At 50.7% G+C, this 27,608-nt stretch overlaps 7 protein-coding genes across 7 annotated transcripts; 5 read left to right on the forward strand and 2 right to left on the reverse strand.

Moving 5' to 3' along the window:
• Positions 1 to 4,204: 4,204 nt before the first annotated feature.
• BKA67DRAFT_137353 (OPT oligopeptide transporter protein-domain-containing protein) lies at positions 4,205 to 7,390 on the forward strand. Its single transcript, XM_046095043.1, has 7 exons — positions 4,205 to 4,481; positions 4,541 to 4,701; positions 4,758 to 4,918; positions 4,974 to 5,223; positions 5,280 to 5,556; positions 5,620 to 6,240; positions 6,300 to 7,390. The coding sequence occupies exons 1-7, from the start codon at positions 4,363 to 4,365 to the stop codon at positions 7,285 to 7,287; spliced, it is 2,577 nt and encodes an 858-aa protein (XP_045951017.1). The 5' UTR covers positions 4,205 to 4,362; the 3' UTR covers positions 7,288 to 7,390.
• Positions 7,391 to 8,452: 1,062 nt separating this feature from the next.
• Positions 8,453 to 10,553, forward strand: BKA67DRAFT_528618 (PX-associated-domain-containing protein; the record flags this gene model as incomplete). The annotated part of the gene is made up of 2 exons (XM_046098965.1): positions 8,453 to 9,306; positions 9,356 to 10,553. The coding sequence occupies 2 exons, from the start codon at positions 8,453 to 8,455 to the stop codon at positions 10,551 to 10,553; spliced, it is 2,052 nt and encodes a 683-aa protein (XP_045951018.1).
• Positions 10,554 to 11,231: 678 nt separating this feature from the next.
• BKA67DRAFT_596240 (amino-acid permease inda1) lies at positions 11,232 to 13,357 on the reverse strand (the record flags this gene model as incomplete). Its single annotated transcript, XM_046105276.1, has 7 exons — positions 11,232 to 11,362; positions 11,434 to 12,098; positions 12,156 to 12,268; positions 12,327 to 12,433; positions 12,489 to 12,719; positions 12,782 to 12,866; positions 12,971 to 13,357. The coding sequence occupies 7 exons, from the start codon at positions 13,355 to 13,357 to the stop codon at positions 11,232 to 11,234; spliced, it is 1,719 nt and encodes a 572-aa protein (XP_045951019.1).
• A 4,629-nt stretch (positions 13,358 to 17,986) lies between these two features.
• On the forward strand, positions 17,987 to 18,601 carry BKA67DRAFT_633072 (uncharacterized protein; the record flags this gene model as incomplete). The annotated part of the gene is made up of 2 exons (XM_046105617.1): positions 17,987 to 18,304; positions 18,449 to 18,601. The coding sequence occupies exons 1-2, from the start codon at positions 18,119 to 18,121 to the stop codon at positions 18,599 to 18,601; spliced, it is 339 nt and encodes a 112-aa protein (XP_045951020.1). The 5' UTR covers positions 17,987 to 18,118.
• A 1,110-nt stretch (positions 18,602 to 19,711) lies between these two features.
• BKA67DRAFT_542480 (uncharacterized protein) lies at positions 19,712 to 20,233 on the reverse strand (the record flags this gene model as incomplete). Its single annotated transcript, XM_046101114.1, has 1 exon — positions 19,712 to 20,233. The coding sequence occupies one exon, from the start codon at positions 20,231 to 20,233 to the stop codon at positions 19,712 to 19,714; it is 522 nt and encodes a 173-aa protein (XP_045951021.1).
• A 2,835-nt stretch (positions 20,234 to 23,068) lies between these two features.
• Positions 23,069 to 23,601, forward strand: BKA67DRAFT_137745 (uncharacterized protein). The gene has a single exon (XM_046095044.1). It carries the CDS (start codon positions 23,183 to 23,185, stop codon positions 23,513 to 23,515), a length of 333 nt encoding a protein of 110 aa, XP_045951022.1. The 5' UTR covers positions 23,069 to 23,182; the 3' UTR covers positions 23,516 to 23,601.
• An 85-nt stretch (positions 23,602 to 23,686) lies between these two features.
• BKA67DRAFT_596241 (histone deacetylation protein Rxt3-domain-containing protein) lies at positions 23,687 to 27,415 on the forward strand (the record flags this gene model as incomplete). The annotated part of the gene is made up of 3 exons (XM_046105277.1): positions 23,687 to 25,130; positions 25,287 to 26,172; positions 26,233 to 27,415. The coding sequence occupies 3 exons, from the start codon at positions 23,687 to 23,689 to the stop codon at positions 27,413 to 27,415; spliced, it is 3,513 nt and encodes a 1,170-aa protein (XP_045951023.1).
• Positions 27,416 to 27,608: the final 193 nt, after the last annotated feature.

The raw sequence follows: 27,608 nt of genomic DNA on the forward strand, positions 1-27,608 counted from the left end.
AGCGTCGAGCATTTAAACCTGCAATTCTCTTATGAGCTGTTGGGCTTCAGGATGGCTTGACAGTACATACCATTGCTGATAACGGCTATCACTAGCACTACAAGCGCTGGTAATGCAGTGTCCTTTTCTTTAACAGCCACGAATCGAGCCTCAGTTCATGCAACAAACACAAGGACTTCCTACCAGACTTTGAGACCCAACGAGAATCAATGGGTCAACATCGAAAATGAGGGCGAAATTGCCGTTGTCAGTTTGACAAGTCATTCGGCTCTGTGATCGGCTTGCGGTGGCACCCCTTTGTGCTATTACTTTACAGCAGATTTCTGCCAGAGGTTTCACAAAACAACGATAACAACCTATACTCATTTAATATGATAAGAGCTCCAAAGCGTCAACAAATCTACTAATTCATGGTTCTGAAGGTAATTTAGAATTATATTACGACTAACTTTCCATCTTTGTGCGCGTACTACTTCCTACCACAAGAGAATGGGTCGCCAGTACTACTTACGATATACAGGAGCGGTGTTAATATATTTCACTGGCCCGGTATTGAGGGTAGCTTCATGCTCAATGCCAGAATCCTCGACACCATTACCATCCCACTGGATCGCACATTGCCCACCTAACGATAAGTGGAGGTATCCATAGTGGAAGGCGCACTGAGTTCCTAGACGAACTTAAGCCAATCACACCCACCGGCTATTACAACAATATTTATTACATCGAATAGCCAAGCAATAGCTATGTCATTCTCCCAGGCGTACATGGTCAAATCCAAAGTCTGCGTGCAATTCTAATAGCTACTAAAGGACGACTGGTCAGTATTAATGATGACCTTCATCTCCAATGGCCTGTGTAAGGCCCTAGAATTGGAAACTATGGGGTCATCGTTAGTCTCCGCTTCCTCATTCAGTTACACGACAGCCAGCTTTCTAAACAGAGATGGCGATAGATAATTTCAACAAATAACACTGGGGACTTGGCACAAATTCAATAAGAATTGTTCTGTGAGACCGTTAAGTTTCTCTGGACCGCACTTTCCAGGACGCCGTCCACGACATCAACAAATATGAGTAACGGGCGAGCATAGGTCCTTATTTTGGTATTCTTTCCTCGTGGGTCGAAACGAGTCCCAGGAATAGGAATCTCCTAGCGAACGGCCACGAATATCCTAAAAGGAAAAAAAATGCCGGGAATTGTGTACTATACTACACTGCTCAATATAGTAGCCGAGAGTCAGTATCTCTATCGCAGGAAACGGCTTGGGGTTGTATATAGCTTTGCTTGCACTGACAGCCCAGTGTGCAGAGCTAGGGCACAGGCCAGAGGGAAGCAGTGATTTTCTTTCTGCGTTCCGATTTGTATTGCCTCGAACTACTGACCCACTGTCTCGACAAAAATCACAGTCAATCCGACTGCTTGGACGATATCAGGGAGCCAGTCGTGGCGCCAATGGTCGCCACTCAGCGCACATTCTCTGTGCTGAGACTGAAGGAGGAGCTGGCACTGGTCTTGTTAAACAACCAACCACCAACAGCTTCATCCATGATAATAGCTCAAGATAATCAGGATACCACGGCACTTCCACACCCGACGCAGCTGGAAGACTCATTCATCAGAAACCAATGCATGCTCAGCGAGGATTCTCATGCGCTTCCCATCGTCCAAAGTGGTGTACTTACTCGAAGCGAATACGGCTCTGTGATGCACGAAGACCTGGATAAGGCGGTAGAGTCTGTTGCACGGATTACCAAAAATATCAAGGAAGCGAGGACCGATCTACCACGTGTGTACGTGAAATGAGCATCTAACGAGGAAGCCGGCCCCGAAGAAACCCGAGAAGTATGATTGCAGCAATTGACTCATCTCGGCGCACCCAAGCTTGCATAACATAGGGTATTGAAGCAGCTATACTGGCAAAGGCTTTGCTTTACTCACATGTGGCCGCTCCCGATTCTTGCATGGCTTTTTTCCATCAGTGACTAATCTACTACGGTGTAACTCTACGGTAGTCATGATTTGTCGAGACCGGCATTTCTTGGGAGATCAGAGCGCAGCGATCAGTTAAGTTGCCAACACGCGAAGAGCCAAAACACCCCGCCCCCCGAAAAAAAAAAAAGAAAGGGAAGAGTAATTGGCATTTTCAGTGAATTCTTGGAGGTATTGCTAACAATTGCATTTGGTAGATTAAGTACAGATTGACTTGGTGGTCTGGTTGCAAGGCAACACCCACTGCCGGTAATACGAAGCACTGACCCAACCACCGCTAACCGCCTCCACGATTAGCGCTACTCTTAGGAAGCCGCCACAACAGCCGGGAGTCGTACCAGATCCAACTAGAAGGCTTGAATGAACATGGAAGATCATACTTTCTCGGGAAGCTGCATGCCCACGACGTTACTTTGTATGCATGGCTTTTCCTCGATTGCTCGCTGGCCAATCACAAAAGTGAAGCGAGCCGACGAGATCATTCCGTGGAATATGTGCTCCAGGTACCTGCTGTTGTGGTCTGAACTGGCAAAATACTTCAGTCGTGCGAGCCCGATTTCCACGCTGGGTTAAGTTCTCGACGGGCTATCCCATCACCTTAAAACATCAGCTTTTTATCCAAATGACAAAGGGCTTGCTCATGGAGCCACTGAGATGCTCGATTATTTCAAGTACAGAAGAAATGTGTCTCACCAGAATTATCTTTGTATGTCAGCATGCTCTGCCTTCACAAGGCCGACTAAAAAGGCTGTAGATAAGCAATCGAGATCGGCTCCCGCAGCAATAGTTCGATACCGTCGACAGCCCGCAGGGTAGATTCAGGCTATTCCCGCCTAACCTGCCACGCAGTTTGTGCTGTATTTTGAGCTTTGAATACTTGGCAGACCAGCACAGCCACCAGACCGAAAAACACAACTAAAAAGCTCAAAGTTGACGCCATTCTCTGGTCTACATATCTATTCATTTCACCATGCTTTTTGCGCATATGAATACCTGTAGGGAGTACTCTCACTTCGTCCTAACCCAGAGGAGTTGAACAACACCTCAAGCCCAGGCTAGAGTCTCATGTTCACGAATGTCTTGGCGGCATCTTACGCAGCCGTACAGGGATGCCGCGCGGCTACTTGGCCCACGATCGAGCGGCAGGCCCGTAGGACGCCGGCGCACAAGATGATTGACATTTCGGCGCTTATTACTATTTCGGTAAATGTTCAATCGCAGCAGGACAAGACTTGGATGGGAAGCTTGTTCTGCCGAGACATAGATAGCGTGGCGCCATGAATATTGGCAATACCTTGGTCGGGTGCATCTAGCTCTGGACTCCCTCGGCAAGTCTCATGGAAAGTTGAGCCGTTCCGTGTACGTTCGTCATGTTACAATAGGTGGAATCACGACATGAATCAGACCATATTCTCCCCCGAACGCTCCCAAAGCAGTAGGACTTGTCTAGCTCCGAAGGTGGTCGATTAAAAGTAAGGGGTGCTTGCTCATGAGGTGCAATGATAAGCTTCCATCGATCTCTTGGGTAAATGCGGGAGCAAACCTGCCAAGATTCTTCCCACGGGGGGTTGCTTTTGTGTAGCCTAGTGCTCGCAACAGTGCAGCAGGTGGGAAAACAGAGGCTGGCACCAGCAGGAAACTCACCCATGCCTTTCATCTCAGGTGCGTCTTGGCGGTTCTAGGCTCAGACTTGGCGAGCTCTTGGACTACCATGACTTCTTGGAGTTTGCTAGGTTGGTTCTCTTCGAATATGATATCATTCAAGTCACTCGCGATGACATCGCGTTGACTGACTCCCAAACAAACGAATCGTAAAGCCCGCGAACCGGCCGTCAGATGAGCTTGAAGTGGAAGGTCTCTTGGGCATCATCTGTTGCCGAGACCCTTGGCATGGTATTGCGGGGCGGTAGTAACTTAGTGAGCAGGACCGACCCGGGGTCCCGCTCACACATGTACGTGTACAGACCACTCGGACCCCTGGCCCACCACCCACATCGATAATGAATGAATCGGACTCTCGGGGCCAGAGCGAAGCTTTCCGAGAAGCCTTCATACTGTCTTGATTACCTACCTCGTTTTATAAGACGTAGGTCTAGCTGCTGATAAGAGTAACGTATACACGCTCACACAGCCAGCAGTTGCTTGTCCTGATTGGTTCCAGGGGTCCAGTCTTCTGAACTATCTGGGTTAATTCACGTTTTCTTTTCCCTGTGGTTATCTTGAACGCCAAGATCCAGAACAGGGGCATGTAGTGATTAGATCCGCTCGCATGCTTCCGATGACCGTTCAATATTAATTGCTGCTGCACCCACTGGTAATTGTGCAATCATCTCTACCACAACTTTCGTTCAGTCAACACGGGCCGTCAATATGTCGAGCCAAATCGAGGCGAAAAACGTCAACACGGCAGAGGGTATCCACGAAAAGACACCCTCCGAAGGCTACAGAACTAGTGATGTCGAGTTGCCGCTGGATGCTAAAGTTGAGACGTGAGTCCGATTCACGTGGCCGCCCAGTTTTCCCGTTCTTCACTGACTATTTCAATTAGTGAATTAAATGTCACGGAGCAAGATCTAGCGGAGGCCAAGGAGTTGGCCTCCAACCTCACTCTCGAGGAAGTCCGGCCGATGATGGAGAAGGTGTTGAAGATCCACGAGAATGATCCCAACTTTCCCTACAGCATCATCGAGAAGATCAGATACTTCCTTGGTAGGTCTCGACGCTCGTATATTATCAATAGAAAGACACTTCACTGACTGACACAGGTAATGAGGCCATCTTCGAGAACCCCGAGAAGCATGCTGTCTTGATCGAGGAGATGAAGTTAGAATCTGCCCTGATTACTGTCAACAGCCCTTACGCGGAAGTTCGAGCTGTCGTAGACAACCATGATGATGTAGACATTCCATGTGGCACCATTCGTGCTGTAAGAGATCCCGTTTCAGGTTGTTTGAAGTATACACTGCTGAACATATATCTAGTGGGTTATTGGTTCTGGTTTCGCAGTGCTGCTAGCCTTCATCAATCAGCTTTTCTCGATTCGTCAGCCCGCAATCACTGTTCAAGCCAACGTTGCCCAGTTACTCGCCTATCCTATCGGCAAATTCTGCGAAAAGTCGTTGCCTGATTGGGGCTTTACTCTCTGGGGGATCCGGCACAGTCTAAATCCTGGCAAGTTCAGCAAGAAAGAGCACATGCTTATTACAATTATGGCTAATGTCAGCTGGAACTGTGCGTTGAATGTCCCTAGAACTTGTTCAAAAGTGCGTGCTGACTGAGAACTACAGATCCTTACACCAACAACATCATCTGGGTCCAGTATCTGCCGACGTACTTTAACCAGAGCTATGCCGGCCAGTTCTCCTACCAAATCTTGATTGCCCTTGCTACAAACTTCATTGGGTACGGAATGGCCGGAATGGTCCGAAGATTCCTTGTTTATCCATCTTACTGTGTGTGGCCCGCTAGTTTGGTGACTATTGCCTTGAACTCTGCTTTCCACAATGACAAGACTGGCCCGGTCGAGTCGCCATTTGGCAGGGTCTTTACCATGTCGAGAATTAAGTGAGTGCTTGGCAATGCCGTGCTGAGTTTTGCCGTATACCTCAGAGTTTAACTGATTTGCAGGTTCTTTGGTGTGACTTTTGTAGCCATGTTCGTGTGGTTCTGGTTCCCGCAGTACATATTTACTGCGCTGAGTATATTCTCCTGGATGACTTGGATCTCGCCCAACAACCTCAATCTTTCTAACATCACGGGATTCAACAATGGCCTCGGTATCAACCCTTGGCCCACATTCGACTGGAACATCTTGCTCTTTGATGCGACAGATCCTTTGATGATTCCTTTCTTCTCCACGCTTAACAAGTTCATTGGAGCTTGTGTTGCTGCCATCACTATTGCGGCTATCTGGTACCAAAATGTCTGGAACACAGCCTACTTACCTATCAACTCAAACCGAGTCTACGATAACACAGGATCTCTCTACAACGTTTCGCGGGCCGTCGATGACCGTGCACTCTTTGATGCTGCTAAATACGCTGAATACTCGCCACCATTCTTGGCTGCTGGAAACTTGGTTGTGTACATGTTCTTCTTCGGCATCTATACGGCCACTGTTAGTTACGCGTATCTATACCACAGGTACGAGATTGCTATGGGTTTCAAGAATCTATGGAATAGCTTCCGCAAGGATAAGAACACCGGCGTTGGAATGTACTCTGATGTGCACAATCGCTTAATGGTCAAGTGAGTTTGACTCAACTTTTTCTTTCAAATGCAACACTTTATACTAATACACAACATAGCTATAAGGAAGTACCCGAGTGGTGGTACAGTCTTGTCATCGTTGTGGCCATCGCTTTCGGCTGTGCTGGTATTGCCGGCTGGGAAACCTACACATCGGTCGGCGTGGTCTTCTATGGCCTGGTCCTCTGTGCCCTTTTCGTGATTCCTGTCGGTATCATCAAGGCCATGACCGGTATCGAAGTTACCCTCAACGTGCTCGCCGAATTCATTGGTGGATCCTGGGTCCAGGGTAATGCCTTGGCTATGAATTACTTCAAGAGTTTCGGCTACGTGACTTGTGCTCATGCTGTCTGGTTCTCAAACGACCTCAAGCTGGCTCACTACGTCAAGATTCCCCCGCGCCAAACCTTCATGGCCCAGATGATTGGTACTCTGATCTCAACGTTCGTCTGCGTTGGTGTTCTCAACTTCCAAATGAACCAGATTCCCGGCGTCTGCACAACTGATGCTCCTAACCGTTTCACCTGCCCTGGTATCAACACCTTCTTCACCGCATCGGTCCTTTGGGGTACTGTCGGCCCTGTAAAGGTTTTTGGGTCGGGTGGCCTCTACACCGCGTTGCTGGTCGGTTTCCCTCTTGGATTTGTGATCCCAATTGTCTTCTACTTTGCCCAAAAGAGGTGGAGAAATGTACGTTGGTTGCGCCAGATCCACCCAGTCGCCATGTTCTATGGGGCTCTGACCTGGGCTCCCTACAACATGTCGTACATCTGGCCTGCCGTCCCAATTGCTTGGTTCTCATGGGTGTACCTCAAGGGGCGGTACCTGGCATTCTGGTCAAAGTACAACTTTGTGCTCTCCGCGTCCTGGAGCAGTGCCATCGCCATTGCCGGTATCATCATCTTCTTCACCCTGCAGTGGCTGCAGATCGACCTCGACTGGTGGGGCAACTCCGTCGTTTCTCAGGGCTGTGAGGATGATGCATGCACTCTTTTCACGCTCAACGACGGCGAGTATTTTGGACCAAGACTTGGCCAGTGGAGTTAGGATGGAGGTTCGCAGGGCCAATTGGCTGCAGAAGTTCCTATCTTTGAGTGATCCATTTCGTTACTATATTCATACCATTCATTAGTATATACCACTGAAGCTGTATCAGAGTATCAATTGATCATGTTTCTGACTCTCATTTTCCGGTCTTGTGACCTGATCGCCTGTATTTAAGGATGAGCCAAGAGCGACGTCTGTTTGGTCGGCTACCTAGGGCAAGTTCTCGCACAAGTATAGCCGTGACAAGCTATCAACCGTGCTGGGATTACGACGATTTCGTTGATGATATTCCTGTACTCTAGGTCTTGACACGGTGCGACATCTTGAAACAGCTTTTCGTCTTGTGCCACGCGATCCGTCAACAAAACCTGAGCCAATACCACACCTTCCCTTCTTGGTAGCTTTGGTGCTACGCGTTTTATCCCCCCTCTCTTACCTTTCCCAATCGACCTGTTAACTCGCCTGCAGGTCATAAAACGTCGCATCGCAGAGGCTGCGGGTATTTCAGAACATTTTCTCAAAATAAACGGTTGAAATGGCCGATGTCGACGCATCTGCTGTGATTTTTGTTTGCGAACTTGCTGAACTAGTCTGGAGGAGACTGCTGCTGTCATGCACCCCATCACTCCAACGTCAATTATTCACTGAGGATGAGATTCATATCTTACGCTCAACTTGCCATGACAGAAAAGACCTTGTAGTGATGGTGACTTGACGGAGAGCGCAACGAAGAGCGCTGATTCCCATCCGTACCTACTCCCTGCTTCGACCGACTGATGTTCCTGTAATGCATGTGTCAACGTGACAGAACTAAGATATGAATATAGCTTTGACTGGCTTGCTAATCACAGTTTCCGACAACAGCATTCTGATAAAAATTTGTGTCCAACCACACTCTTTGTGTCAGCTGAATTTGGGCTGACTTTACTTGCCTCGCATGACGTCAGTGCGAGCGAGCCGCATCATTGATTTGAACACAAAGCCCATTTCGTTGCAGCGACAGCACTGAAGCATGTGGAGCATGATCATTGGCTAGCAGCACGCGATGGCGCGTAACGTGTCCAGGAGTAGAAATATCAAAGTCCCCATTTTGGAATATCTCATTTCCAGCAATGCTACACCGCAACTGCGACGACATAAATAAATCGTTCATGACCAGGCTGCTATGGCCGCCGCTGAATCAACGCCGCTAACGGCCCCGCAGCTCAAAGCCCTGTTCGACATCCTCACCCACAACGAGACATATGCTGAGGTCGTGAGCTTCAAGACCCCCGAAGCAATTGATCAGTATGGGTATCCCTTCAGCGACTCAAAGAAAGATGGCGTCGATGTCCACAAGTCTTCCTCGCCATTGTTGCAGTTGCTCTTGACCCGCCTGGTCTTGCCGATACCGGGAGTCAAGGAGCTTGACCCGGACTTCTGGAGCGTCAAGTTCAAGGCCATCATGAAAAACTTTGCCGACGCCGAGCTTTCGGAAAGCTACGACAAGGGTGCTCTGGGTACCAGGAAGACTCTTGCTACTGCCGCGTCCGCATTTCACGAGTCCATCACGCGGGGAATGCTAGGCGGTGTGGCGAGAAAATTAGATTCCACCGGCATCTCCAAGTCCGACTTCAGTACAGCCAGCAGTCTCGAAGATGCATGGGATCACGTGGTCCACGAGGTGGTTTACGGGGAACTATTGGACGAGTGGTTCGATTTCGCCATCGAGTCCGATGATTTTGAAAGCCATTCTCCAGCAGGTAAAGGCGCCATAGACTATGCCACTATTCATGCAGCGACCATATTACACAAAGTCTTCGTGATATCACCAGAGGGCCAGTATCTACTAAAGCTGATCGAGAGTACGCATAAATTAATTCCTTACTCCCTGGTATGCCAAACTCTCAGGGTAGGTAATGCCGCGACGATGATCTCTGGCATGGTGAGGATCTTTTTAGCTAAGGTTAGTATTGGCGGCATCACCAACTGGATAGGTCTGACACAGAATGCTGCTGATGGACAAAATCTGATGCAAAGGTAGGTGGCATATTGATTATATAGAGAGTGGCTACTAACAGGAGTCCAGAATCATTGGCATGGTGCTTGGTTGGGATGCTGGAGACTTCAAGAAAACAGCTGACGGTATCCGGAGTAGGAAGGATATCGGCAAATCAAATTTTCTGGCAACCTTGGATGCATTCCTTGACGGAACCAAGGATCAGCATGATTCCATCAGGCAAAAGAGCATCAAGGCGCAAGAATCAATTGTCACCACTATCATCAAGTCAACGAGCGACAAGCCTTCGGTCGAGCTGACGGATCGGCAACATAGCTTACTGCTCGAATACTATTCGGCGCAACTTTCCACCAGGGATAGGGACAAGATCATTGAGGTCATGTGTCGTTCAAGCCCCGACCATGTCACCTCCATCGTCCGAGAGCTCGTAACCGCTTTTGACCCAATTATAAGAGCGGTCCACGACAAGGTTGACCTGCGGAAGTATGTTGTAAACGTCCAAAAGTTTATCGACGATCTACTCGAGGTCAATAAACCGAAAAGGGACAACGCAAAAAAACTTATTCCCCCATCGATTGAGGACTACGTCTTCTTGATTCGGCGCCATAAGAGTTGGGCGTTTGAATGGCTTCATGATCTGGCGAAAGGTTGCCCTGATGTCAGGGAAAGCTTCCGAGCATGGCTAAATACCCATGTAACGCAAGCATTCCGCCAACGAGGAACGGGCACATCGCAGAACGACTCGAGCACAGCTGACGATATTGATTTGGTGGCTGGTGCAGGCTCGATCAGCAAGCCTCTTCGATCGGTATTTTCGAAATTGGATATTGATAGCCAACAGAAGGTTATCGCTGCATTAGACAGATATGATGCATATACAACCAAATTGGATGACCAGTCCAGCAGAAGGCTCCAGAGCATTGTCAATGGATTGAATGAAGGAGAGAAACAGGGTGAAGAGCCTAAAGTCCGTAGCATGAAGGGCCCGGGCGTATATCATGCGCGCTGGCAATGGCTTCTAGACGAGACTCTGATCACACCTGCGGAGCCGTCGGGCCCTGTAAGGCACGGGAAGGATGTTAAAGACGTCAAGGCACGAGGCAAGACGGGCGCGCTTGCGAGCAAAGACTCGTGGGATCTGAGTTCGATACCTCAGTTGACGTCGGAGCCTGCGCCAGAGCCTCCGGATGTCCACGTTGTGTTTGAAGTCCTCGGACAGCAATTCAAGGATATAGTAGCTGACATCAGTAGTCAGAGAACCAGATAAGGATCTGCGAAAGTCATTAACCCCTCAGAAAATTGTGTACCTCATGTCCCCAGATCGCCATTGTCTTTGTCAAGTAGAAGCGCATGTGTCACTACTACGTCTGAAGGTGTCCCGTTGACAACCTGGATAATGCTACTTGCTACCGCTCATACTTAGTTCCCTGGTGTTTGCAGGTTCGAAGCAGGACCCGATTTCGGATACACCAAGATTTGTCAGTCAAGATCCTGCAGTGGTTTGGGCCTCAGCTATGCGGTTAGACCCTTTACTGTCCAGATTGACATGTACCAGCGTTTGCACAGGACCAGTTAGTTGTTGCATAAAATTTTGACAAATGTTACAATTGATTCCTGGCAGACTTTCGCTAACGCAATCCGGGATAACCTTAACAGTTTCTCAACCCGGTAGGTACCTTGAGTGGACGGTCGGTAGTATTATATGGAACAAGATGAATTGTTAATCAGATATGTAAATATTCAAGTCTGTACAAGTGTGGCCACGAATATATACCCTGATATTACCATCCCTCTGTTGACGGTGGGCCCACTGTTTTTGAATGTCACAACAAGTGTCTTTGGATTTCTACATATAGTCTACTATATGTTCCCGTTTAAATGCCTGGCAAGTGCTTCCCCATCAATCGATACGCAGGGCATGCATTGCATAGATCTTTCTCTATGACTAGAAGAGGGTATGGTAGATACGCTTCCAAGCTGGTTGGGCAGCCAACTCAGCTCTGAAAGCATTGATTTCCTCCCAATCGAGTTCGCGGCGACCGGTGTCGACATCCATTTGTTCGGTACGAAGCCATCCTGCAGAGGTGAGTTAGTCAGAATCGCAACGATGAGGAGAAGAGGAGTGGTTAGGGAGACCAAACACATACCCTCTCGTTTCCATAGATATCCAATAAGCCAAAACACCAGAACGACTGGCATAGCAAGGTAAGACTGGAAGAAAGCTTCCACATCGAGAGGCTGGATCGCAACATAGAATTGAGCGATCAGTACGAGGACGATCAAGATCAGTCCGAGCCATGAGCCATAGACTCCGCCGATTGCCTTGAACGGGATCTCGTCCAAGGTGTGGCCGTGATGCTTCCAGGCGGTGCGAAACCGAATATGGGCTAGACAGATCGAACCCCAGGTGAAAAGGGCGGCAAGACCAGACAAAGCCTGCAACCAGGCAAACACCGTCGTACCGGCGGTACTCAGGTTGACGTATGCAAGTAGCCCGAAGATTAGAATCAGGCTGACGGAGAAAAGAGGCCTGCCAGATTTGTCAACGTATGTGAAAATCTTCGGGGCGTATCCTTGCTGTGCCAGAGCGGTCAAGGTACGACTGCCACCGTAAACGGCAGACACACCAATTGACAGGACGGAAACCAAGATGACGACGTTCATGAAGCTGTCGAATCCAGCGAGCCCCGCGTATTTGCCTACCAGCACGAAAGGCGAAGCGTTGACATTGATGTAGTCGCTGGCGCCGAGCAAGTTCGGGTCGTCGTATGGAATCAGCAGCCCAACGAAGAGAAGACCCAGAATATAGAAGCTGTTGTGAAAATCAGTATATAAATTCTAACAGCTGGCTGGCGATGATGGGACTTACAGAGTAATACGCCAGAAGACTTGCTTGATGGCGCCAGGCAACGCCTTCACAGGATTATGTGACTCTGCAGCTGCCAATCCGACTAATTCAGTGCCGCTGAATGCGAAAGCGGCCTATAAAATCGTCAGCAAGCATACACAAAATATAGAAAGGTTAGGTTTATTAACGTACCGTGACGAAAACAGAACAGAAACCAAGGAAGCCATTGTGGAAGGCACCAGGATCGTGCCAGTAACGAGCACCCCAATATTCATTGTACCGGCCGTTGTCAGGTCCGCCTAGTTACAAGTCAGTATGCAAGACTCGGTGGAACTAACGTTCGGTTTGATTTACCTCCCAGAACCATGACAAAGGCAATTATAATGAAGATAACCGTCGCCGATAGTTTGATGATTGATGACCAAAACTCTTCCTCGGCATATCCCAGGGTACCGAAGAGGTTGGTGATAAGAATCAGGACGAAGAAGACTGTTATCCAGACACCAACACTGATCTTCTGTTCGGTGTCCCAGTAGCCAATGGTCAAACTACACACAGTGAGTTCAAGAGGCAAAACAACAGCCCCTGAAATCATTGGTCAGCAAATAGCAACTTGGAAGCTGGGAGCAGGTGTTGTAACGACTTACACTGCATGACATAATTCCATCCCATTGCGAAACCCCAGCTGGGGTCGATGAATCGAACAGCATAAGTATAGAAACCACCAGAGACCTGTTGACAACCGAGAATTAGCATGTCCTTGAATATCTTCAACATATACGGGGTCGATGATATCTCTATCCTCGTCAAATTGACATGGGAGGGTATACACTCACAGGATACATGACAGCAAGTTCACCTAAGGCGTAGACGACATTGAACATCATGATACCAATGATCAAGAAGTCAAGCAGCAGAGAACCAGGACCACCTTTGCTCAGAGCATTACCAGAACCGACGAAGAAACCAGCACCGATCGACCCTCCGATGGCAATCATGTGCAAGTGTCTCGGCTTCATCGAGCGGTCGAGCTCGATAATGCCTCTGCCATAGTCTCTCTTCTTGAAGGACTCGAGGTTCAATCCATTACGAGTCATCCAGTTCTCTGACCGTACAGCGCCTTCACCGACCCGCGGGTGGCTATGCGTGGGTTCAGCCGGCGCATACCCGGGTAGGCCGACATCCTTCTCCAAGGAGGAGCTGTTATGTTCGTCCAGCGCCATGGTCGAGCGCCAGTTGTTGTACTAGTGTTCAGTGAGGAAAGGGGAGACTACTGAAGTTCGATTCGTCAGGAAGAAAGCATGCGAGCAGGAACGCTTATGTATATTTCAACCACGTTCAGCTAGGTACGGGGTGGAGGCTGTTGAAACGGACCGCGCACCCTAGGTGGACACACGTTATCTTCGTAGGAGTATCCGCCAATTACTTGACCTACATATATAGTAGCAGATATCCATGGTGCAGTGGACACTACCCCATGCAGATCATCGTAGCCTGCCCAAATCTACATGCTACTGTAGACCAGGATGAAGGGGAGTGGGGATGGAAGCTCACTACGTTCTGGTTGCCGAGATTTGCCTCCCTTCTCATCTCTCGTAGTTCTCCCAAGACGAAGCCAAGCCAGCCAAGTTAAGCATTGCCTTCACGAAATTTCTTGGTATTCGCGCTTGCGAGAGAATTCGGTGGGCTGATTTCGTGACAGCCACGCACGACCGATAACAGACGAGACCACACCCACTTTGAGTCGCAGCAGGCCCGACTGATGAACGAGAGCATTTGATGAAAGAATCACCGTAGCTTTTCTCCGCAAGATAAACGATCTGCATATTAGAGACTCGTGTAAGTGGTCATTGTCCCCGACGGTGGGGATTCCCCAGTCTGCCTAGCACTTACAGCGAATGTATGGCATGATTCGAGTTAGTTCATGGTTGAGTCTCCATAAACGTCAAGTTACCAGCCCTTGCCTTCGATGGCAGACTGGCAATGAGGGGGTTAGTCTCGAGTATACATAACCATTACTAACAAGTCATTCAAACGCACTTTCGCCAAGACAAACCGAAGACCCCATTGTGGGGATGGTGCATCGGGGGCGGCAGGCTAGATAACACTACAACAAGTGGCCAATTACCAGCTGTAGAATCTGGGGCTCTCCGGTATTTGTTGGTTGCGTCAATCGGTCAGCCCAATAGCTGCATGTTCATCCATCTCCATACCAAATTGCATGATGCTGTAAAATTAACACAGCCCATCATGATGATCTTCGCAGTAAGATCCTCGGACGTGCTTAATACTGTAGACAGGGTAGGTTCCCGGCTGGAGGTTAGTTGCGATTTGACTACGGAGTATTATGTCATTGGTTGGTTCTTTCTGGTGATGTCGGGTATGCCACACAAGTCAGCCTGGCCAGCCTGCTGCTGAATACTCATGGCATCTGCACGTGCGCGTCGCGGCGGTGGAACCGAGCCGGTCAATTGGGATTGAGTGAAATGATTGTGATGAACCAAGCTGTGTAGATTCAGAAAAGCGTCCTCGTATTGGCTGAATCAGCCATGCCAAGCACACCCAAGGTCTTTGGTCGGAATTGGCAAACGTAATGACATCAACCGCCGAATACTGTGGCGACGAAAATGGGTCCCAAGCTTTGGACTTGCGCACCCCAGCCTTTTCGTGTCTTCTGTGGTAGCAAGCATTTTACTAACCGTTCCACTTTCGACAACAATAACAATCTTGTCATAACACAATCCTCCCATCTGTTTTGTCCAAGAGATAGGAAGCCAGCGCGTACGATGCCGCACAGCGCTCGGGAGGCGTTGTTAAGCTCGGACCGGGTAAAGCATAAACCAGTGCCGGAAATCGCGATTTTAGCGACTGTACCTTCCGCTACCCGACTTCCGGCGGTCCCCGCATCTCTCCCCTGCCTCCATGTATAAACCCCTCCTTGGCAGGAAGATATGCCGCCGCTGACCGTGAATGTTGCATAGAAACCAACTAGAACATTACTCGTATTGGAAAAGTGACCGTCTTGGCCACTCATACCAAGCGGCGAGAACTCGCTAGCTCGTAAACATGCTTTCAGCAGGAAACTACGAGTTCTTGGTCTTACGGTGTTTCCTCACCGAGGCTGTTGTGCTTGGTCTGGCAAGGATACAATCGGCCCATACATGAGCGTTTATGTAGCCTCTTCCGAGAGGGAAGCACCCCCCTTGCGCTACCTGAATAGGTTGGCTTTATTCCCCAAACCATGGCAATAAGCTGCCGGGCTGATGTCCTCATTCGGGGAGGTCCATCCTTGGTACGCCCGACGTTGCATATTCTAGAACAATTCCGTTCCATCGACCAGGTGCTATATGCAGACGCGACACATTGCATGCAGACGGCACTCAGGTGATATATCAGGTTCCGTGCCGCGTTCCTGTGCCCCGGTCAACTGTGTGCAGGCACGGTTAATGCAAGCAACCATGTTATGCAATTCCCGTGTGATCACTATTCTGATTCCTTGCTGGGCTGCCTCCCATTTCACACGAAAAGAGAAATTCGATTTGAGATGATGCAGCTTTCAGTGATGGCATCCTAAACGCCTAGTAAGGCTGTTCAACTTCGGCAGGGCTTGCATATCGCGCGGAAGCAATAGCCCGGTTCCTAGATCGTGCATTTTCTGCATGAGTATAGATTAAACACTCCATTCAACTCGCACGTCTACCGGCGTGACTGTAGCGACCCAATATTGCCTTATGTCATATCCATGGCTTTCCACTTACAGCAATTATTTGAGGTTGTTCAGTGTCGCACAATTGAACTTGCCCATGGAACGTGTAAATTGTGAACACCGCACCCTCCATTTGCATATTCTACCAAAACAGACGCCCCACTATGAAGCTTATCAACTTGGTAACCTGCGGCCAAGAACTGCCCAGATCGCGCGTGTCTGTCGCACCAACTACACATATCGAATTGAATTACGCCGAGAGATAGGAGCTTTCAATGCGCTCCGTCCACGGGGGGTCGAACCCTCTAATTCGTCCAAGAAGAATCGCCAACTTATCTGGGCGGCAGCAGTCCAATGGGTTGGATGTTGGCGGCAGCTGCACCTGGACCATCACGGGTTGCTGCTATTAGTGACTGTGAGTCGTGACATTTTCGGATCTTATCAGATGTGGGACTTGAGGGTCGCTCTATTTATGTTGTCTCCATCAAAATCTCCATCACGATAACGCTCCATCTGGGGTACACCAAACATTATGTAAAAGTTTGATGTAGTTCATGTAGCGCCGGTAGTCCACTATTCTTCAGCGTCTCGGCCATCTGAAAAGAACTCATACGTATATGTGTGGACGACCACCGGAACTACACCGAAATAATGCCCAAGCATGGTGTTGGATAATATTTGACTTCCCGAGTCCCGCCTCAAAGGTAAAAAGTCGTTGGTCCGGCTCATCTGAAAAGCCAAGGCCAGACGTTCCAACTCAGCAACATAATGACAGATCGGATGATCAAGCTTTACCAAGCCACTTTTTAAAACCGAACACACTCATTTGCTCGTGGTTTTGGGTTCTTCGCTCAACTAATTATTGCTATGCAAGTGCACACGAGCACCTTCCCGAGAGAACACTGTTCAAATCGCCAACCATCCTTGAATAAATGGGAATGACGAAAGCTCGTTTGGCGGCTCCTTGTAGTGGTCCCTGTTCTCGAGCCACGTGGAACACTCGGGATCGTTCGTGGATCTATGAGGATATCACCAAGCTGATACCGGTGAAACCTGAGTCAATCCGACACAATTGAAGTTCTTCGTGGTATATCATTGATACCTGTGGATATCCGTTTGCTTTATAATAGAACTTATACTCTGAGTGGGCCGGCTTACCTTGTTTGTACAAGATTGCGGTATATTATAGCGCCCATAGCTGTGTACTTTCAGCATCGGAATACTCCATCACGACAATAATTCGTTTGTGTACCTCTCATTGCAGGTAGCACTCATGTACCCAAAATCACTGCTGAGCATGACACGAGAGAGGTCATGGGTCAACAGTGACTGACCTATTGTGACACAGATTTTCAAACTCAACGTGGGCCATTGCGAGGCATGACCATTTTCTAATGATCATATGCACATCACATATAAATGAGACAAGGTAGGTACCGAGTCTCGAGAACGTTTTGAGGGCAGTATGGCACGATATACTTACTCGAATAACTGCTGCTCAGGCTTACTATCGATCGGATCATAATTGCCAGACCGTACTTCTACCCCAAATGGTCCTCAACTGATATCACTTGTACTTGGGGCAATTACCTGATTACACTGCCTTACAATTGATAATGTACAAATGGTGTAATTTAACTCATAGTTGCTGTATCCCTGACTCAGTTGATGCTAGATAGTTAGGATTCAGATGGAATACTAGGGCAGTGCAGCACCAACGCTCTGCAGACCAGAATATAGTACCATCATCTTTATTTCTTCTCGACTGTACTTGTCGTTTGTCCCTCGTGTTCTGGGTATTAGACAGACTGGTGGCAAGTTCAGCTTACCTCGAAAGTGGCGCCAGTGTCTTTAATAACAGAGGTTGAGCACGTCGTACATCAAACGTACGCTCCAGAATCTTGAGCAACAAGATTCTTTTTGATTAAGAGGCGTGAAGTATACTCATTGGAAAAAGAAAAGAGAAGAGAAGAAAAAAAAGCGGTATGCCAGTATTCAAGATCTACATACCAAGTATATCTCAGCTTTTCGGCACCTCGACGCTAGAAAAGCGGCGCCAGCGGGATGTTCCGGCGGGCCCGGCGCCGAGCACGTCAATATTCCAGAACCTCGGGACGCCACTGGTAGAAACCAATGTTTTGTTCTTAATCCACTTGAACTTTATACTTTCTTTTCTTGCCATCATCTTGAAGCCAATACGGAGTATTATGCTGTACGATCCAACTGGAAAGGCTTAACGCTTAAACACCTACAACCACCAAGCACCGCCACCACAACCATGTCGCGCCTTCTCCCATCTTTCACACGCCGCATCGCGCGCCCTTCAATCCACTCCATATCCCGCCGCGCCTACGCCACGAACCCCTTCGGCCGCGGTCCCTCGCCCCCTCGTCTACCGTCCGAGGAGCAAGCCGAGTTCGAGCGTCTGCAGCGCTCCGCCAACACCCAGGAGCCGCTTGACCCCGTCGAGCGATCCTCGCCCTCCTCCACGCCTCCTCAGTCTCAATCTTCGTCTTCCAGCTCCGCGACACAGATCAACCCCACGCCGCTGAACCTGCACTCGGACGTAGCGCGGGAGAGCATGTCGAATCCCGCCACGCTGGGAGAGGTCTCGAATCTGCCGCTCCGCAAGGGCGCGCCGCCCGAGTTCGAGGGCGAGGTGAATCCCAAGACGGGCGAGGTGGGCGGACCCAAGAATGAGCCCCTGCGGTGGGGACACTCGGGCGATTGGAGTTACAACGGGCGGGTCACGGATTTCTGATTTGGGAGTCTTTCGCCTACTTGTATTATTATACCGATGTCAGCGATGGGAACGGTCCTTCATCATGGCGCCCCGGCGTGGTTTGTAAAACAAGAGCTTGGCACAGTTCACGGGGATCAGAGCCGGCCAGAAGCGACCAAGATTATCGCATCTTTCATCAGACAGCATTACTCAGAGTTGCGTTAATATTGTACCAGAGTTATTATATTATCGATGTCTTTACAGGTAATATCCGAGACGATATTGGCATAGCACGACCGACAATGAGACAATTACTCAAATTAAACATCAATGATGCATCCGTCCTATAGACCGCTTTTGCCCTGTGCATGGGGAATAATGCCGTGCTTAGATACTGTTAGCCTGGCTCTGAATGAAGCCGACGAAATGTCGATATAGCAAGTCAGCCCGTCAGGGCTGGTGATGGTTGTGTATTCGCTTCGCCACATTGGTTTCCTCCTTCGATGAACCTTGACTGCTATCACGCAGACGATTTACAACTTTTTATTAGGTTGAAACAACGGGATTTGATAAAACGTCACGGGGTTAGGCCAGGAGCGATACGGCTGTGACTACGATGCAGCCTCAGAATGATGCTCTGCCGCCAGCGCAATCCAGGCCTCCTTGTAGGATATGATGCGAGTTCAACTTCTCAGCAACAAGACGGCCAACGGAATGTACGGCCAAAGCCTCTCGTTATATCGCGGACTGGCCAAAAAGAACACGAGTTAGAGAGGCCTACGTCAGCCTCAACGCGGGTTCGGGCGCCTGCAGGCTCATCTGGCGAGGCGTGGCATTTGCCGCCATATCTGGAAATGGAGCCTCGCTTGGGATGAACAATGCCAATAGCTGCGAGCAGAGGAGCTGTCAATTGAGCCTCTAGCAAGCCTGCCGCTCCTATATTGTAGTGCCTTCAGTAAAAGTATGGCCTCGAGGAAGAAGAGCAAGGGCATCCTTTGGTACGAATACCTTCTGGAGTTGGGCGAAAACCGGCCATTGTTGGCATTTCCGGATCCAGGCTCCCTCATCTCTCTCACAACGTTTCTAGGTTGGGTGGGATCTTGGGGTTTTACGTAGCCAAAACTCCGAGCCAACTTAGTGTATTAAGACCTAGTCCGAACATAGTTTCTTCACCTCGAGTACTGATATGGTAGTGAGATTTCTCAAGCTGAACGAGCATTCATATATTTGATGTCCTATGTAACATGAGTCTTCGGAAAAGAAAAACCTAAGTAGCCTATTAATAGCCGCGATGGCATTTCTGGTAATATTGTCTGCCCTCTTATACCAAGGGTCGAAAGAGGCGACACTCGACGAGACCGGCCGAGTTCGCTCAGCGTGCTCGCCTCTCCAGCCGGCATCGACCCCTGCACCCGCGGCTCGGCTACCCATAAGGCCGTTGATGTCGCGCTTACGAAGATGAGCGAGCCTCTCTCGTAGGTCCATGTGCTGATGTCCCGACACAGTCCACAGCAAACCCCGTCCAGCACTCGCCCCCCTATCATGGCGATGGCCCGGGAGTTCAAAGTAGTCGCTCACGAGGATGTCCGGTGTATCGTAATAATGGGCATGGAGCCAGACACGGGCTAGTTCCGGGCTTCTGCTTCCCGCCTCGCTCTGCTTCTTATGCATCCACCTCCTCGAAGCGTCGAACCCGGCCGCGATCCCCACCGAAGCGCCGCAGTTCCCGGAGAGTAGGATCGGGAACGAGCCGCCGCCGCAGGCCGCGGAGATGGTTTGCGAGTTTCACCAGACGAGCTCGAGGCTACGGCCGATCTCACCCTCGAGGCCGTCTGCGTGGCCCAGCTTCACTTCGGTCACATGGAAATGTACGTATCCATGTGAGGATACGTGAGGAGGGTTATATAGTTAAAAGGTTTTGGATGTTAGTTTATGTATTAATTTTAAATTATTTATTTAATAGAGAGTGACCTTCTGAAGAACTTAGTGAAACTTGCTTTCTTATAGATTTGTACAATAACAAGCTCTGCCTGAACCGTCGCTGGGGGATTGTCACTAATACCCGAGCTGGTTGACTCTGATCACATCTCCATATCGGGGGCTTCCACCAAATGGTAGCGGTCATGGTACATTGATGGCAACAAATATATTTGCTCCTCGTGGGCGGAAAAAAAAAAAGAAGAAAAAAAGGGTCCGATGTGGTATTCTCAAAGGCCAGAAGCTACTATAATTTTTTCGGGTATACTTACAAACCACGCCAATTTAGCTTTGGTTGACATTGGAGACTTCCGGAAGCGTTGGTGACGTTGACAAAGGGAGCCAACATGGGAGAAATAGAAACGATAGAAGCCTCGAAGACAAGCCACTGCATATGCCCGGGTATGCACGTTGGGGTGTGCAACATGTGGCGTGCAGCCTCGACTCGGGGTCGCAAGAATGGAACAGAGATCGAAAAGCGGTCAGGCAATGCTTGCATACGGGATCCGGCATGTGTTGGCATAATACTCATGCAAGGATAGGATTTGACGACTTCAAGGCATTGCATTGTTGTAGACAACCACCAATGATTGTGGACAACAGGTAGCCCATGCATTCATTATAGCAGAATGCCACTTCGTTGCCATTAGACGCGAAAAAGCGGGATCCAAAAGAACAAACAAAAATAAATATATAAAACTGTTCGCAGGATAGATCCAAGGCCGCGTTCCCAGAAAAACAAACCAAAAATAAGGCTACAAGTGTAAGATGACGATTGACGGTTGCCTTTTGGCTTTTTACGAGCGAGCTGTCGTCTCCGGGGGTTGCAGCAGGGCCAGGGTATACCTTGTCAGTCCCTTGTTCCGCTGGGAAAGGTCCCTTGCTGGCTTCCGTCAATGGTCGATGCGTGCGGAGAACAAAGTTTGGAGTACTTGGTAAGTTGAATAGAAAATAAAAATCATTATTGGTTGTCAGGTTGTGCTGTCGAGTCCTACCGATAGTGAGGATATTGGGAGCATGGTTGAAAATAACCTTTTGCTAGTCTAGTCTGAATGCGCAATCGCAGCGGGAATCTAACCTTTGGCTTTTCGTTGGAAGGTCTGAACGGGTTGAGCAGTAACGAGATGAATGAAATCAACGGGGGACACGAGGTTGCTTTTCTGACGGGCTGGCGGGATTCTGCAGGGGTTCTGATCTTCAGTCACGCTTTGCGCAAGAGAGGGGATTGGACAGTCGTTGAGGGTGCCTGGCATTTGAGACTTGGAGGGCGGCAGATGGCGGTCGATAAGATAAAAATCTGATTCGGAATCTGATTCGATTCATTCAAGGGCACTCTAGCAATGTGAGGGCTGCGGGATCGCGCAACCTTGTTTTACTCTGTTGGGGGGGATTTTGCAGGCTGGCCGTGTTAAGTTGACGCTGTGCAACAGTAATCCGAATGGTAGATGAAGATTGTGCATGCAACCCCTTTTGCAGTTTGTTCGCATTTTGCTGCGCTGTCATGCATATCATCAGTCATGATGACAGCAGAATCGTGGTTTTCATGTTGGTTATACTCCGCGAGAGAGGCATTACCAGAGTTGATGCTGATGGGGCTGATAACAAATTGTGATGTACTCTTTCTGAGAGAAGTGCTTGAGTGATGACGGAAGGTATCCTGTCTGATGGGATGCATGGAGGATTTTGTATTCGCTTGTGCAACAATCTGAGTCCAAGCCAACTACTATGGGACTGGCTGTGAGTTTCTACTGTGGGTTGGCATTTTGCCTCACTTGATGGGTGTTGGTGTTGCGTGACTAGGGGACAGTTGTGGGGTGCGGCGACAGGGAACCCTTGCGGGTTAAAGAGGATGGCGCGGAGCAGAAAATAGACGGCAGCGAATGGTGGCTCGAGCCATGACAGCTACCCTCACTCGGGGAAAGGAAGAAAAAAAAAAAAAGGTGAAGCTTCAGGTCAAGCTCGTGCTCGGGCTCGGGCTTGTGAAAGCCCCAAGGCGAGGCGCAAAAGCTGCATGATGGGGCACGATGCAGCAAGAGTATTCAGAGTGACAATCCAATGGAGTTGCATTTAGACCTTTGCGATAATGATGTCGTTGTTGTCTCGTCGCACTCATGCTTCGCAGCTGAGGAATGGACATTGCAATTCCCATCCAATGCCTGCTTCAAGTTTTTCGGTTTGTCAAGGGACCTTGGCCTTGACCAGACGAGAAGAGAGGTGTGTCATGAGCTACCCAGTAAAGCTGGGATTCAGTGGGCCATTGGGTCCTCTACAGGGATCACCGGCAGGGAGGCCAGCAGGGGGAGGTGTCGAGTAGCAGGGAGGGACAATTCTAGCGCCCGCCCTAACGGAGCTTGCCAAGCTGTGCCTGTCGGGTCAAAGAAGGCGTCTCTGCAGTGTGTCCTAGCAACATCTTGAGCATCTCTCTCTCTCTCTCTGGCTTCCAGCACACAAGTGAATGACTCTCCCCTCGAGTGGCTTCGCACAGCAGCACTAGACTACAAGGTAGTTACAAGTACTCTGCTTGGTATGTGCCAGGGCCATTACCGAAACCTGCTAGCACTAGTGACTGCATGAAGCCCTGTCCCTGTCCCTGCTCCTCTTCCCTTGCCCTTCCTCTTCCTCTTCCCCTTCCCCTTCCCACTGATGCGATGTGATGCGTTGTTGGGCGCCGCGCAGTGCTGTGCTCGTGCTTGTGCTTTTGCTTGTGCTCTGTGCTGTGCGTTGTGTGCTGCGTGCTGTGCTCTTGCTGCAAGTTACTTTTCACGAGCTTGTCTCAAACCAAACCTGAACCTTTCCGCAGGAACGCCAAACCCAACCTTCTTCCCCCGGATTTCCAGTCCAGTCCAAGTCTTTTTTGGCGCCCTCTGCCCTGTTGCCCTCTCGCCCAACCCAACCACTACTCCGAGCTTGAACCCCCAGGACAGAACACATGTGCGAATACCCTCAATATTCACATGCATGTGCGCCTGTTCTTGATCTTGTTCCCATGATATTTCCTCCCCAGAACGTGTTGAGAAAGCCGTCGGCGACGCGCCCCCGAGATCACCACTCTAGCGTGCATTCAATCTATGGAGAGGGAGGAAGGAGGAGTCGATAATTCACAAAGTTAATCCGAGCTAAAAACGTTTCGACCATCGCATCGCCGCCATGGATCCAAGACAGCACCATGGGCAACAACACCAGCATCAGCAACCCCATCCTCCCGGCAGCAATCCCTTTGCGCGCAACCCTGCGTCGCCGCCTGCACAAGGACTAGGACTAGGACAACCTCAGCCTCAACCTCAACCACAACCACAAGGACAATACGGCCGGTCGCCTTTTCCGCCTGCAGCTTCCAGCTCCAGCTCCAACCCCAACCCCAATCCCAACTCCAATCCCAACTCCAGCTCGGCGACACCATCGCACTACCCACCTGCGTCGCATCCACAATCACATCCCCCACCGTCCACGGCGAGTCCTGCGACAAGCGCATATGGAGGCCCTCCAGATCACCAACGACGACCTTCATCCGACTCCCATTCCTACTATCCACACCAACCGTCGCGCCCGCCCTTCGCAGGCCCCGAGCCCATCTCACATCCCGCCCAGACTCACTCCCGACACCAGAGCTCGTCTTCAATAGGAGGAGGACCACTGAACCGCAATATGGGGCCTCCCTCAGAGCATCCCCAGCAGCAACCGATGGGCTCTTACGGATCTCAACAGTCCGCCTCTGGCCCAAGGCTACCGCCCCCCAGTCTCGGCCCGTCGTCTGCCTTTCCTTCGAGTCGAGAACTGCCTTCGTTGAGTGGATTGGCCAGGACAGGCGCTGCCGGCATGCCGCTCTCCAACATGCTTGGCGGACACGCCGCTCAAAGAGAACCAACGCCCGGCAATCATTCCGCGCATCCTGCCTTTCCGCCTCCTGCTTCGGGCCCCGGCCCTAATGGTCCTGGCCCTGGCCCTGGCCCTGCGTATGCCACCGCGGTTCAGGCATCGCCTAGGCTGCAGAACGCCGTAGCTGAGTATCCTCAGTTCGCCCGACGTCCTGACCGACCCGAGACACCGACAAACCATGCGAGACCTTATGACCCGAGAGACCAGCGAGGTAGTGCAGCTGGATCTCCACCACAGCCATATCACGGTACTCCTGAGCTGTCGACTAGATACGGCACCCCTCAAGCACACCAGACACGAGGTCCTCCCATGCCTCCCTACGACGACAGAAGGGATCAGAGTGGTCGTATATCTGCTGGAAGTCTACCTCCTAGACCGAGCAGCCAGCCCAGAGCTTACGCCAACAGTGGTCCGGGACGACCTATGGAGATGGGACGGGGACCCCCTCCCGGTGAACCGTATTTTGGACCGCGTAGAGAAGAAATGAGGCCCGGTCAGGCCGAATACAACCCCGAAGGCCCTCCTCGGCACATGTTCGAAGATCCACGGCGGGCCATGGAGGAGCGCGAATACCGCGAGCGCGCCGAGCGAGAAGCGCATCACCGCGAACGAGAGCACATGGAAAGAGAGAGGTTGGAGAGGGCGCACTTCGAGGAGCAGCAACGACTACAACATCACCAACCTCCTTTCATGTCAGAACGAGAACACATGGAGCGTATGGAGCGTGACCGCATGGACCGAGATCGGCAGTTCGACATGCAGGAGAGGGAGCGCAGAGCGAGGACTTCTTCCGATCCGAACCGTGGCCGTCCTGGGGATTTCGTACCTCAGGGGCCCCCAGGTCCACCAGGACCGACCCCGTTCGGACGAGACCCCAGGGATCCCCGAGATCCTCGTGATGCGCCTGGTTGGCAACTACGCCCAGGCTACGAGCAGGCTCCCCCAAGAGGGCCATATGATCCTGGGTACGGACCACGTTCGGGCCCTGCTGAACATGTCGCGACGGCTGCTCCCCCATATGGACCATATCCTGCCCATGCGCTTGCACCTGGCGATCGTTTCCCGCAAAGCGGCCCTCCGCCTTCGCACGCCGTCCCTACCAATCAACCCGAGAGGAGGCCGCAATCTTTCGACTCCCCGGACAGACATAGATTTACCACACACATGCCTGTCCATCACCCCCAACAGCACCCGTCCCATCGCGGGCGACACGAAGAAGATGGGCCTCCACCATCGGGACCGTACAACGGCGGACCCGGCGCTGCCATGCATGAAATCCAGCGCCAACAGCCCCGGCCTTTGGACGATGGGCATCCTGCTCCGCCCTTGGCTCGCCAGCCAAGCAGTGGTTTCTTGGCTGTTGGGGAGATGAATCGCAAGGGCCGCATCTCCCCACTGCCCCAGGCTGTGCAGGGAGCCCAACCACAATCAATCACTCCTTCCGGCGAGCCTGGAATCAAGAGCGAATTCGGCCGCATGTTTTCCGGTATAGGATCCGGTGCTAGCGGCTTCGGTATGCCCAGTCCAGGACCGGCTCATCTTCCCTTCACAAACGCCAGTCTCGCTCGTCGTGATGATGTTGAGCCGCCTCCTCCCGAGGTGACCGCAGACCCGCCGCCGAAGCGCAAACGGCAGAGGAAGCCCAAGAACGAGGACAAGGAAGGTGATGATGATAGCACCGGCGGCCAGACTCCTGCTGGGAGAACGACCAAACGCGCCAGGACCAGCCATGCTAGTCATGCTCATCACCACCATCAGTATGTTCCCACCGGCCACCCATTACAGCACAGTCAGTTTACTGATATCGCTCTTTCCAGTCATCATCACCATCATCATCACGGGCCCGAGAGAACTGCTTCTCCACTGCTCGCAGGCGGCACACCACTCAAGAACGTGAAATCAGGCACGCCTGTTCTGTCTCCCACCGGTCTTCCGATGACTCATAATCATCAGATCCCCAGGTCGAACAACAGTGTGGCTCCCACGAAACAAGTAGTACAGGCTCCGGTCGTTGTCCCGAAAACCAAGAAGACAATCGACTCCCAGCTGGTGCTCAATAGCGTCGCCCACAAACCTCGCAAACATCTGGGCGACATACTCTACGACCCCGAGATCAAGGCAGATCATTTCAGAACACATTCGAAAGGCGGCTTCAGAACTAAGCCGAAGCCTCTGCCCAGAAATGTGATATTGGACAATGAAAACTCTACCTTGACAGTCAAGGTCCACCGCAGGCATCTGGAACCCCACTGCCGAGAAGAGGTCACACGAAACCGGTCCGTGTGGGGAACGGATATCTACACGGACGATAGTGATGTCGTCGCTGCTTGCATACATGCAGGGTGGTTCCGTGGAGAGTGGCAGGAGGGCGTCGATATCGGTCTGCTCGATCTTGAGCGCCAGCCGCCCAAGACTAAAGGTCGGGGTGGGATGGTTGCTGAGAAAGGACCTCAGGATCTCTTGACCGCACCTCCAGTGACGGGACCCATGCATGTACCAGCCGACCGCGACCTGCACGTAACGATCCTGGTCTTACCCAACCTTGTCAAATATACTGGTACCACGAGATTTGGCATCATGAGTCGCGAGTTCGGCGGTTCGTACAGAGGACGGAAGAGCGTCCATGACGGTCTGAGCTTCAAGATCGAGCAGATACGCTGGGTGGACGGAGCTGCTCCACAGAGCAGACTGAGGGGCAAGGCTCGTCGTGAGCGTATTCGCAAAGCAATGAGCGAGGTCGACAGATCACAGGTCATCGACATTGGAACTGGCAAGAAGGTTGAAAAGTCGACAGAAAATACATCTGTCAGTGGAGACACCGACAAGGAGAACCGCCTTACCGCGGTGGAGAGCCCCCCAGTCGTCAATGGCAACCGAGACGTGAAAGACAACACAGACACAACGCAGGAAATCCGGGAACCCAGTGGTGATATCGACATGCAGGCTATGGAAACAGAGAAGCCAACCACTGCCGAGCCTGAAGCTGTGAAGGCATCATGAGTTCCTGCGTTACCATTGAGTCTCGGAGCCAATACAACGATACTGACATCGCATACGGAGCGGCACAGACTCCTTGGAGGGAGACCAGGTTTATCTGAATGAAATTGGGGCTATGTATGATACACATGGAAAACCCATAGCGCTGCTTTATCCCGTTCTGCTTTATACTCTCGAGATACCTCTGGGTTGGGGC

This window comes from Truncatella angustata, assembly GCF_020726525.1.
Source record: "Truncatella angustata strain MPI-SDFR-AT-0073 chromosome Unknown BKA67scaffold_14, whole genome shotgun sequence".
Lineage (NCBI taxonomy): Eukaryota > Fungi > Ascomycota > Sordariomycetes > Amphisphaeriales > Sporocadaceae > Truncatella > Truncatella angustata.

Bases quoted from the DNA above. Each gene is read 5' to 3' on its own strand.
- BKA67DRAFT_137745 (XM_046095044.1), top strand. From the start codon at position 23,183: ATGCGATGTGATGCGTTGTTGGGCGCCGCGCAGTGCTGTGCTCGTGCT.
- BKA67DRAFT_137353 (XM_046095043.1), top strand. From the start codon at position 4,363: ATGTCGAGCCAAATCGAGGCGAAAAACGTCAACACGGCAGAGGGTATC. The intron at 4,919-4,973 runs GTAAGAGATCCC...ACATATATCTAG, and splicing joins CATGTGGCACCATTCGTGCT to TGGGTTATTGGTTCTGGTTT. The intron at 5,557-5,619 runs GTGAGTGCTTGG...ACTGATTTGCAG, and splicing joins TTTACCATGTCGAGAATTAA to GTTCTTTGGTGTGACTTTTG.